This window comes from Dipodomys ordii, unplaced genomic scaffold (genome assembly GCF_000151885.1).
Source record: "Dipodomys ordii isolate 6190 unplaced genomic scaffold, Dord_2.0 Scaffold2, whole genome shotgun sequence".
In the NCBI taxonomy this organism is placed as follows: Eukaryota; Metazoa; Chordata; class Mammalia; order Rodentia; family Heteromyidae; genus Dipodomys; species Dipodomys ordii.
The window spans coordinates 2508113-2518527 of NW_012267218.1; the positions used below are offsets into that span (position 1 = coordinate 2508113).

Sequence of the window (10415 nt, forward strand, 5' to 3'; positions counted from 1 at the left end):
GCCGCCGCCGCTGCCGCTGCCGCTGCCCTCACGGCCTGGAGCCGCCAGGCCCGGAAGCCACGGCTGCCCCGCGTTTGCACCCGACACTGCGCGGCGCTCCAGTGGAATGTATTTGTAAACCGCCCATTCTAGGGTTTATTTCATTTTCACAACACAAAGATCTGAAGCAGAGTCTTTTGCAAATTGTGTGTTTGTGTGCGCGTGCGTGCGCGCCCACACGCGTGTCAATCCTGGGACTTGAACTCAGAGCCTGGACACTGTCCCTGAGTGGTTTTGCTCCAGACTAGTACTTTACCACAGCGTCACTTCTGACATTTACTTGGTTGGTTAAAGTGTCTCACAGACTTTCCTTCCCAGGCTGGCTTTGAACCAAGATCTTCAGATCTTAGCTACCTGAGTAGTTAGGATTACAGGAATGAGCCTCCAGCACCAGCTGATCTGTGAATTTGCACAGATCAGGCCAGGTATGGATGGTGCAGTCTGTAATCCCAGTGCTGGGGAAATGGAGGAGGAAGATGGAGGGTTGGAACCCATGGGTGGCACATTGTGAGACCCTGCCCCACACAGCGAAGCATTCAGATGCGTTGTCTCTGATCGGTGCGCTCAGGCATGGCTGGGAGGTGGCCGAGCCTTCCGCACCCTGCGCTCCAGCAGCTGCTCACGGTGCTGCCCTGCACCCCCTCACAGGGCCAGACCGCGGGCTGGGCAGCACCCCTCCAGCCCTTCATGCTCACATTCTCCTGTCTAGACATTACAGGTGGCTCCTTTGTATGAGCTTTGGGGTCACGTTGGAGTCAGTGACTTTGTTGGAAAGACCTGAGCACTGCTCAGTGGTAGAACCATTAGCGAAGCGGTACAGCCTCCACCTTGGAGCCCTGCTGCGCCTCTCCCCCCCTCATCCCCAGCTCTCTCCCCTCCTCATCCCCAGCTCTGGGGTAGGGTCCTCACCGCCTTGTTTCCTGGGTGCCAAAAGAAAGTTGTCCAGGGGCTGGGAAGGTGGCTCAGTGGTAGAGCGCTTGCCTTGCATGCCTGAGGTCCTGGATTTGATTCCTCAGCACCACATAAGCAAAAAGAAAAAAAGCCAGAAGTGGCGCTGTGGCTCCAGTGGTAGAGCACTAGCCTTTAGCTGAAGAGCAGAGAAACAGCGCCCAGAACCAGAGTTCAGGCCCCATGACCGGCAAAAAAAAAAAAAGAAAGAAAGAAAGAAAGTTGTCCAAACTGGTTTGGCTCTGGGGTGGGATGGGAGCACAGCAGAGGAATTGCAGCCGGGGTCTGGCGGCCGTGTCTCTGTTGGCCAGGCACTGACACTCAGCCAAGTTCCTACTAACGACCCCCTCCCCCTCCCTCTCCACTTCACCTTCCTCCTCTTCACCCTCCTCCTCCTCTTCTTCCTCCTCCATCCTGGGGCTTGAACTTGGAGCCTAGGCACTGTCCCTGAGTTCTTCTTTAAGGTGAGCACTCTACCACGTGGAGCCACGGCATCATTGGAGATAAGAGTTTTATAGGGGGCTGGGAAGGTGGCTCAGTGGTAGAGCGCTTGCCTTGCATGCCTGAGGCCCTGGGTTCCATTCCTCAGCACCACATAAGCAAAAAGAAAAAAGCCAAGTGGTAGAGCGCTAGCTTTGGGCTGAAGAGCTGAGGGACAATGCTCAGGCCCAGAGTTCAGGCCCCACAACAGGACCCAAAAAAAAAAAAATACAACAAAAAAACCTGAATCTCAGAGTAGTGAAGAGATCTGCTCAAGGTAACTTCACTTAGAAAGCTTCGGCTGGGAGGGTGGCTCAGTGGTAGAGTGCTTGCCTTGCATGCATGAGGCCCTGGGTTCGGTTCCTCGGCACCACATAAACAAAAAGAAGCTGGAAGTGGCACTGTGGCTCAAGTGGTAGAGCGCTAGCCTTGAGCTGAAGAGCTGAGGCACAGCGCCCAGGCCCAGAGTTCAGGCCCCACAACCGGACCCCCCCCCCAAAGAAAAGTTTTATAGATTTTCCTGCCCAGGCTGGCTTTGAACCACAACCCTCACTCCATGAGTAGCTAGGATTACAGGCGTGAGCCACAACAGGCCTAACTACAGGACAGGCAAAGGTTCTCCCACTGAGCTGAACCCCACCCTCTATTGAGCCCCTTTTTATTTTGGAATGTACATGATGATCCATGTGCCGCCTTTTTCCTCTTCAGACTTGACTGTTGGGACGAGTTTTGGGGGTTCAAGTTTAGTCTCGTCCTGTTGGGGCAGACCTGTGACCTCTCCCACCACCCCTGTCCCGGGCCACAGGACAGCTGGGCAGTGAAAGGGGGGCCTGAGCCACCCGTGCAGGGCCAGACCAGAAATGAGGCTGGTGGAGGAGTGGCTGGGGGAGAGGGGGTTCGTGCTGGGACAGGCCCCGCCCACACCTCCCTGAGCCCCCTGCAGGGGCCCGACGGGCAGCCCCGTGTTGCTGCTCATCATGAGTCCGTTTCAGTGGGTGCTGAGCAGGGCTCGCGGCTCTGGCAGGAAGCGCCCAGAGACGCCACAGGCTGGGGCATGCCATTGTTGAGGACCAGTGGCACTGTGTGAGCGTCGCTTCCCCTTCACACACAGGAATGGAGGGAAATCCACGCTCGCCTGTCCTCCTGTGGAATGCAGACTTGGTGGGCAGGTGCTGGGGTTCTCCGTGTCCCGCAGCGGCTGCACCTGGGGCAGGAGGGAAGGCCCCGGGGACCTTCTCACGGCCCCGGCACCACGCTCACCCGCAGAGCGGGCCGCCATCACGGAGGACAGGGTGGGCTCGGGGGAGGGAGGCCGGGCTTCCACAGGCTTGGCCACCCGTGGGCTTGCTGCATTTCTCCTGGCGTTCTCTGCGGGCCCCACTGTGGGCAGTGCTGGCTGCTCTGAGGCTTGGCCTGGTTCAGAGCCCCAGGAGGCCATTGGCTCTGCTGCCTGAGCCCATCTCTGGCAAGTGCACGGCCGCCCGGCCAGGCAGGCTTGCCGGCATGAAGCATGAAGCACTTGCACTGAGCTCTGGAGTGTCACCCTCCCCACCGCTCCTGCCCTCCCCCGACGCCCCCCCATGCCTGCTGAGCGCCCAGCCTGTGAACCTGTGACGCTTCCCCAGCATGCACCCCTCCGGAGACCCAGGGAAAGGAAGTGGGGCGCAGGGCACCAAGTGGGCCTGGTGGTTGGGCAGAGCCAGCGCAGACATGGTGGGAAGATGGGACATAGGGCATCCACTGTGCAGAGCACTGGGTGGCAGTGACCCAGTGACCCCCCCTTTGCAGGAAGGGAGGCCGCCAGGCCTGAAGTCGCCAGCAGCCGTGTGCGCAGTGAGGGCTGAGGGCGACCGGGCTGGCAGCAGCCTCTCTTCCAGGCTCCCGCACACACAGGCCTGGCACGCAGCGTGCAGCAGCACAGCAGGTAAGCTGCGGCACCGCGCTCGCTGACCGCGGTTGACTGATGAGGGGGGGAGCTGTCTTGGACCAGCCTTAGGAACACAGCCAGAAAGGTCTGTTCAGACACAGGGGCAGCCTGCAGCGAGCTAGAACAGCCTGAGCACAGCTGGCAACCTGGCGCAGGCCCCAGAGAAGCGCGACAGGCAGGCCCAAGCACTCAGTGACACCAGCTTCTTCCAGATGAGTCGATGCTGGCGGGAACACGACGAGGTCATCCATCAACCTGCTTTAGTGTTGTTTGTAGTGCTTGGGAATGAAATCCAGGGCTGGCTTCATGCTAAGCAAATTGCTCTACTACTGGACCACACCCTCAACCCTATTTGAGACAATGCCTTACTGAGTTGTGATCTTCCTGCCTGTTTCCTGTGTAGCTAGGATTACAGGCATGTACTATCACACCCAGCTAAGTGTCACACTAATTACTGCCGTGGTGGTCATGAGATTTCCACCTGTCATTTCCCTATACACGCAGGCTCTTGGGGCTCACTAGGTTAAGAACTGATCTCGATTGCAAGGCAGCTCCTGAGTTCCCCGCGCACTGTGCACTTCAGGGCGGCATTTCTTCTTTGCAGCCAGTGCTTGAGAATGACCAAAATATCAAAGAACTTTGAAACGCTGCGCTTTGCCTATGGTCATTCAGAATGGGATTTATAAGTTGGTTAAGAATTAAAGATTCCTATTTTTCACTTAAAACGGTGAGTCCAGGCATGGCTGCTGGTGGGGCACACTTACATCCCTAGCCAGGTGTGGCAGTGCACACTTGTAGTCCCCTGGCGTTCGAGGCCGGCCCAGGGTGCTCGGCTGGCCTTGGGCGGGGGAAGCCCAGGGAGGCCCCTGCAGCCGCTTCCCACCCGCAGCTGCGAGGAGCCCTCGCTTGAGCCGCTTAACAAACGGTCATCCAGATCATATTTGCAACATAATTTTAATATTAACACTTTTGTGAATTAGAAAGATCACTCTTAAGTGATGAAAATTACTAGTGAGGGAGCTTGTTCCTCCAGTTGGAGAATTACATTATTTACACATAAAATACAGTTGATTGCATTGGAAACAATAGTATTAAAATAGGTTAACAGGTAAAAGGCGTCTTCACACCTCGGTGGGCAGGAATCCACTGCGCACAGTCACTGGCTGTCAGCGTGGAACCATTTTAAGTGCAAACAATATTTAAAGTCTAGGACTGCAGCATGTCTTCCCGATACGCGTTAAGTCAGAGGTAGCAGCGCTTTGCTGTGCGCCAGCTGTCCTCTGACCACTACGGTATAAAACAATCAGTGCAACACCAGAGAGAAGTGTTTCTAACAGTCCAAGGAGATTTCTTGTCCAAGAAATGTTGTACTTTACACTATGTATAGCTGTATATATTATGTCTAGATGCGACTTAATTACGCTGAGTTGGAGAGTGAGAAGCAAGAGGCCTCGCGCGTGTCTTCTTTTTCATCAGCCCCAAGAGACTGACTTGCAAACGGGACAGCCTCTGGGCGAGCCGCGGGGCGCGGGCGCGGGGCGCAGCGCCGCCCGCCAGTCCACAGGGCCTCCAGTGTCTCTCGGCCGGCCGGCCCACCTGCTCCGGGTGCGGTCAGGGCTCTGGCGTGGTCTTCCTCACCCTCTGGTCCGCTGGCATCGGGGAGTCTGGTGCGGCAATGGGTCGCTACACTACCGTTCCACCTGGAGAACTGGCCTGGTTTGGGGATGACAATAAGCCCTGCAAACAAAGCAGTTCGCATTAATCCAGCGAGACACAGGCGGGGAGCCCAGCGTGCCCCACTCCGGAGCCACATCTGTCCAGCTGGTGTCCCCCGGTTCCCAGGGCTCGGCGCAGGCATCCGTCTAGCCACTCCAGTCTTGCCGGAGGTAATGCCTGGGCCTCAGCCCTGCCAGGAGGAGAGGCCGGCAGCATGGGGGGAGGGTGTGTGGAGGGTCTCCGGGGCCCGGGACCAGGGTGCAGGTACTTTCCGGTACTTCCAGAGCCTTCAGCCCTGTGGAGAGCCGCAGCTACACTGCCAGCCCCGCAGAGCCAGCTGGGCCCCAGGACGAGTCTGCAGGCACTTGCGTAAGCGTTTTTTCCCCAGGCCTCTTGCGTCCTTGCATTCTTTTATTTTTATTTTTAATTATTTTTGCCAGTCTTGGGGCTTGAACTCAGGGCCTGGGCGCTGTCCCTGAGCCTCTTTGTGCTCAAGGCTAGCGCTCTACCACTTGAGCCACAGCACCACTTCCAGGTTTTTCTGAGTTTATTGGAGATAAGAGTTGTACAGACTTTCCTGCCCTGGCTGGCTTTGAACTGCAATCCTCAGACCTCAGCCTCCTGAGGTTGCTAGGCGCTCGGTCTGTCCTTGCATTCCTTAGCTGACCTTCAGTGTGTTGACCCAGTAGGTAGGAGAGGGGCAGGGCCTGGGGCTGAGGACTCCTGCCAGGACGCTGCAGTGGGGCGGGCCCTGGAAGGGGGAGCGGGAGCCCACACCTGCTCAGAAGCAGGGGGTGGGGTGGGTGGGGGGTGGCTCCACCCACCGGGAAGGAGCTCACGCTTTCCAGATGTGCAGTGCACAGCTCATCTTGGACAGAAAGACTGCTTCCCCCTGCCCCTACCCTAGGCTGTGCACTTACCCCAAAGTTTGCTTCTCAGTTATTAGGAATAATTTGAAGATTATAAATAGTCCAAGGCAGAAGCCAGTGGTGCATGCCTGAAATCCTATTCAAGAGGTTGAGATCCGAGGATTGAAGCTAGCCTTGGCAAGAAAGCCCATGAAACTCTTCTCTCTAGCTAACTACCAAAAAGCTGGGAGTGGAGCTGTGGCACAAGTAGTAGAGCACTGGCCTTAAGCAAGAAAGGTCAGGGACAGCCCCCAGGCCTGAGGTCAAGCCCTAGGCCTGCACCAAAAATAATTGTTTTTTAAAAAAGGGTCACACTGGGGCTGCAGAATTTTTGCTCAGCTCCACTAAGGCACACTTTCCCCTGCGCTGAGCTGAGGGCTGCTTCCCACCGTCGGGCTGCAGGTGACAGCCGCAGACCCGCGTATCTGACAGACCTAGGGACATGAATAAGGGCTGACAATCTGAAACTGACCCCCAAGTCATCTGCTCTGTGGCGGGCCGCCCTGCGCCCCGCCCGCGCCCGGCGGGGCCGCCCTGCCTCGCGCAGCGCTGGAGGCGCAGCAGTGACTGCGCAGTAGCTAACCTGGCTGTAGCGACCACATCCCAGCTGAAAACAGCATTTCAGAGGCACACAGACTGTCTGCGTCTCACACAGCGCTCGTGTGTGCGGAGGCCGCGGCGCGGACACCTGCCCGCTTTGGTCGTCAGCGACCCCAGCGGCTGTGACGGCCTCGCGGGCAGCAGGGCTGTCCCCTGCCGTCGCCTGCGGGCTGCCGCCGCGGGCTTCAGTGGCCCTAGTGGGGCAGTGGGGCCGGGGTGTGTCACAGACGGAAGTGACCCAGTGAGATGCTGAGTCCTCCTCGGGGGCTGCAGGTGAGCACGGCTCAGGCTCCGGCCTGAGGGCGGCCTGCCCCCAGCCAGCCTCCCTCCCGGACTCCCCAGCCACCCTGCCCTCCCCCCAGCCTCCCTCCCTCTCAAGTCAGGTGCTTGTGGGAGATCCCCTCAGGCTGAGCTCCTGTGCACCCCCTGGAGGCCCCCCCTGCCGTGCTGGGAAGGCCAGGGGTCGCCCCTTGTGGGCGGGAAGGGGGCAGACCAGTGGGCTGGGCCTCCGGCCGTGGGCAGGCCCAAGTGCTCCGTAGCAGGCGCCCGCCGTGCTGGGGCCGTGGCCCTGGGTGTGAGGCCAGCAGCGTCGGGGGCTGAGGAGCGAAGGGGACGCGGGGCGGGCGGCTCCGGTGAGGACGGCCTGGCACTGCCGCGGGCATCACTGGGGAAACTGACATTCAACGTGGCCTCTTCCCGCCCGGGCGGCCACTGCTCGCACAGCCCTGGGCTCCGTGGGACACTGGCTGGGGGCGGCGGGGCGCACGCGGGGCCGTTGAAGGATGGAAGCAGTGAAGCCGCTGCCCCGTCCCCCTGCCGTCCCCCCCCCCCGTCCCTCCAAGGGGAGCCGCCTGCCGCCCCGCACCTCCAGTCAAGCCGCCTGGGCCTCGTGGTCACCTGGTTTCTCGGGATTTCATGTCGGCACTGAGGAGCTACCCGGCTCCTGGGCTGGGCATGAACCACCAGCGTGGCCGGGAAATGCCATTTTAAAGACAACTTACAAGAAAGGAAGGCACGTGTGCGTGCCCCGCCCTAGTGGGCACTGCTCAGAGAAAGGGACCCCTGAAGTCACGTCCGCTTCCTCACGCGACGCGTATCTGGGAGGAAGGAGGCTCAGGGCCAAGCTGTGGGGGGCCGGGACGCTGGGCCAGACAGCGCCTCGGGCCTGGCGCGCGGTCGGGCCAACTCCCAGACGGACCTCGCTGCAGGCTGTATCCAGTCCAGACCTGGTTGGGGGGCCGGGGTGCCCAGGGAGAAGGCAGGCCCTGCCGGAGTTCCCCGCACTAACTCATCTCAGGCGCGGACCAGCAGTGACGCACTTACTTGTAAAGTGAGAGGCACAAAAAAAGGACAAGAAACACCTGCCAGGCGAACTTCCTGCCCCCCCCCCCAGCTGGCGGCATTGCTCTTCACTGAGTGAATCCATCGTTCATCAGCAGGGGGTGGTTGTGCACACCTATCATCTCAGCACCTTGGGAACTGCTGTAGGAAAGAGCGGGAGAAGCCAGGGCTGAGGAGCCTCCGGTCTGTCCCTAACTGCAGTGATGACAGGGTGGGCGCTGGCAGCCTCTGGGGTCGCCACTGTCCCTGCCTACAACTAGCTGCTTGTCCAGGCCCTGCCACGCTGGCTCTTTCCTGCCTGCCGCCAGCCCCCTCCTGCCCCTGATGGAAGATGGCACGCAGGACCCGTGCCCTCTGGTCGCTACCACAAAAGACAGCACCAAGTCAGGAACGCGGGACAGGGAGGGTGCGGCCCGTCGAGGGCAGCCCAAGACACGCAGGCGGGAAGATGGGGCCTGGGGCACCCGGAGCCTCTCCAGTTCCTGAGCTGAAGCCACTGTGGCGGAAGGGCAGCCTGGACCCGGAGGGTCGGGGTCTGCTGGGCCATGGCCAGCCTGTAGGACCCCCCCCGCCCCACCCAGGACAGCAGACGGGGGCTCAGGCCTGCCCGCCCTTGGCCATCACCCTGGGTCCACACATCCGCACCCTCCCTCAAAGCCTTGGGCGACGCCACCAGCTGCTGCTGCCCTGCCTGGCCTCAGGCTCAAAGCTCAGGCACGCGCTGGGCACCAGAGGCGGGAAGGCGGCCCAGGGTGGCCCGCGGCCCGCGGCCCGCCGGAGGGTACTGTGGTCCTGTCGCAGCAGCAGCTTTGACACAACACACGTTTCACTAGGTGTCAAGTGTGACACACTCAGCTCGGGCAGGGGAGGCAGCGTATCACGGGGCTGATCATCTGGCAGCACTTGGAAGCGTTTGTGTGGGCTCACTGAACTTCACAAGGAGCAGATGCGAAATGACTACTGAAAGCTATCTACATGACAGAGCAGCCACGCGCGTTTATTTAGCGTCAGAGGACAGTGGACAAGCTCCAGGCGCTGCAGCACGCCGGGCGTCGGGAGCCGCAGCTGTGACAGTGGAACAGCTACAAAACAAAGCTCACTAACAAACGTGATTTGCTGGGAATAATAAAGTTAACAATTCTGATACTCAAGCTTCAGTAATTATTGCCAACATTTAAGAACTGTTACTGGTATTGCATGTTAGGAGAGTGCTATGGAATTTATTCGAGTTGTAAAGGAATTCGATGAGTGTTCAAAAAATATGTCATGTCAGTTCTACTTTTGCTTTTTCACTGAGGGAAAAGACCCACATGATTTTCTACCCCGTCACCCAACAACCTTCAATCCACTTAGGTGTACAGACATTGCAACCGCAGGACATTGGTCTTTACACTTGGGAGATAGCTTCACCAGGGCGTGGACTGCACGGGACACACGCGGTGGCCGAGCTGTGCCCCTGGGGGCAGCGTCTCCATTTTGAACTTGAGATCTCAGTCGCAAAGATGACAGTTAACACAAAGCAGCTGCCAACAGCCAGGGTGGGAGGCGTGCTGGACAAGGCTCAGGACGGTGGGCAGAGCTGTAACCCAGGGGGACCAGAAGCCGCACCCAGGGCAGCCTTGGCCCCAGAGCTCGGCCGCAGGATGCAGGCGGGACCGCACTGCGTACATGCTGGCCACCTGCAGTGCTGTGTGGCGTCTGGGTCCTGAAAGGCGCCTCTAGCCCTCCCGGCCCTTCGGCCAGCTCCTTTTCAGAGTTTCCTCAGCCGACAACATCTTCCTCCGGGCAGGAGGAAACCGCCTCTCCTGCAGCTGCACACAGGAGCCTCACCAATTCCAGGACACATTTAACACTTAAGATTGGGAGGGGGGGTGTCATGGGGGGAGGTTGGTGGTTCTAAGAGCTTTGTGATTGCTAGGCAATTGCTCTCCTGCTTGAACCACGCTTCCAATCCATTTTGTGCTGGTTATTTTTGAGCTAGGATCCCACTTTTGCCCAGACTGGCGCAGGCCAGGCTGTTGCTTCTACAGGCCCTCCTCACTGAGCTGCGGGGCCAGCAGCTGGATGCGAAGTGAGAAAGAAGGGGGGGCGGGGACAGAGCTAAGCCAAGGCCAGAGCCCACCTGGGCACACGCATATACCCACGCGGACCACCGAGTTCCATGGCCTTTCTTCCCCCCTATCTTGGGGGAGCGGGGCGCTCCCCCTCCCGGCCGGCCCGGGCCAGCCTGGGACTTTGATCCGCCTCTCCTCCCCCCTCCTGACCCTCCCGGCCCTTGGTCTTGGAGGGTTCTGGGCAGGTCACCCGAGCCGGGGGCCTCCGGAGCACCCCTGTGCAGGCCTCAAGGGGCTCCCCTTTGGTCAGAGACGCCAGGCGGGGGTGCGGTCGGCGTGGGCGCTCGTCCGCCGTGCGGGAGCCCCGGACGGAGGCCCCGGCTGCCATCTGCGCGCAGAGCC

General features: G+C 59.7%; 2 protein-coding genes across 3 annotated transcripts in view; one reads left to right on the forward strand and one right to left on the reverse strand.

Annotated features, from left to right (window-relative positions):
* The window catches only part of Mok (MOK protein kinase), a 47659-nt gene extending 45478 nt beyond the window's left edge, over nucleotides 1–2181 (forward strand). Inside the window, exon 12 of the mRNA XM_013013015.1 lies at nucleotides 2176–2181. Coding sequence (XP_012868469.1) covers nucleotides 2176–2181 — 6 coding nt within the window. The remainder of the gene's footprint in view (nucleotides 1–2175) is intronic.
* Nucleotides 2182–4875: 2694 nt separating this feature from the next.
* Nucleotides 4876–10415, reverse strand: part of Wdr20 (WD repeat domain 20) — a 23553-nt gene continuing 18013 nt past the window's right edge. For both annotated transcript variants that reach the window (XM_013017464.1, XM_013017473.1), the window contains exon 3: nucleotides 4876–5131. In XM_013017464.1, the coding sequence (XP_012872918.1) occupies nucleotides 5078–5131 (54 nt within the window). In that variant the 3' untranslated portion in view covers nucleotides 4876–5077. The remainder of the gene's footprint in view (nucleotides 5132–10415) is intronic.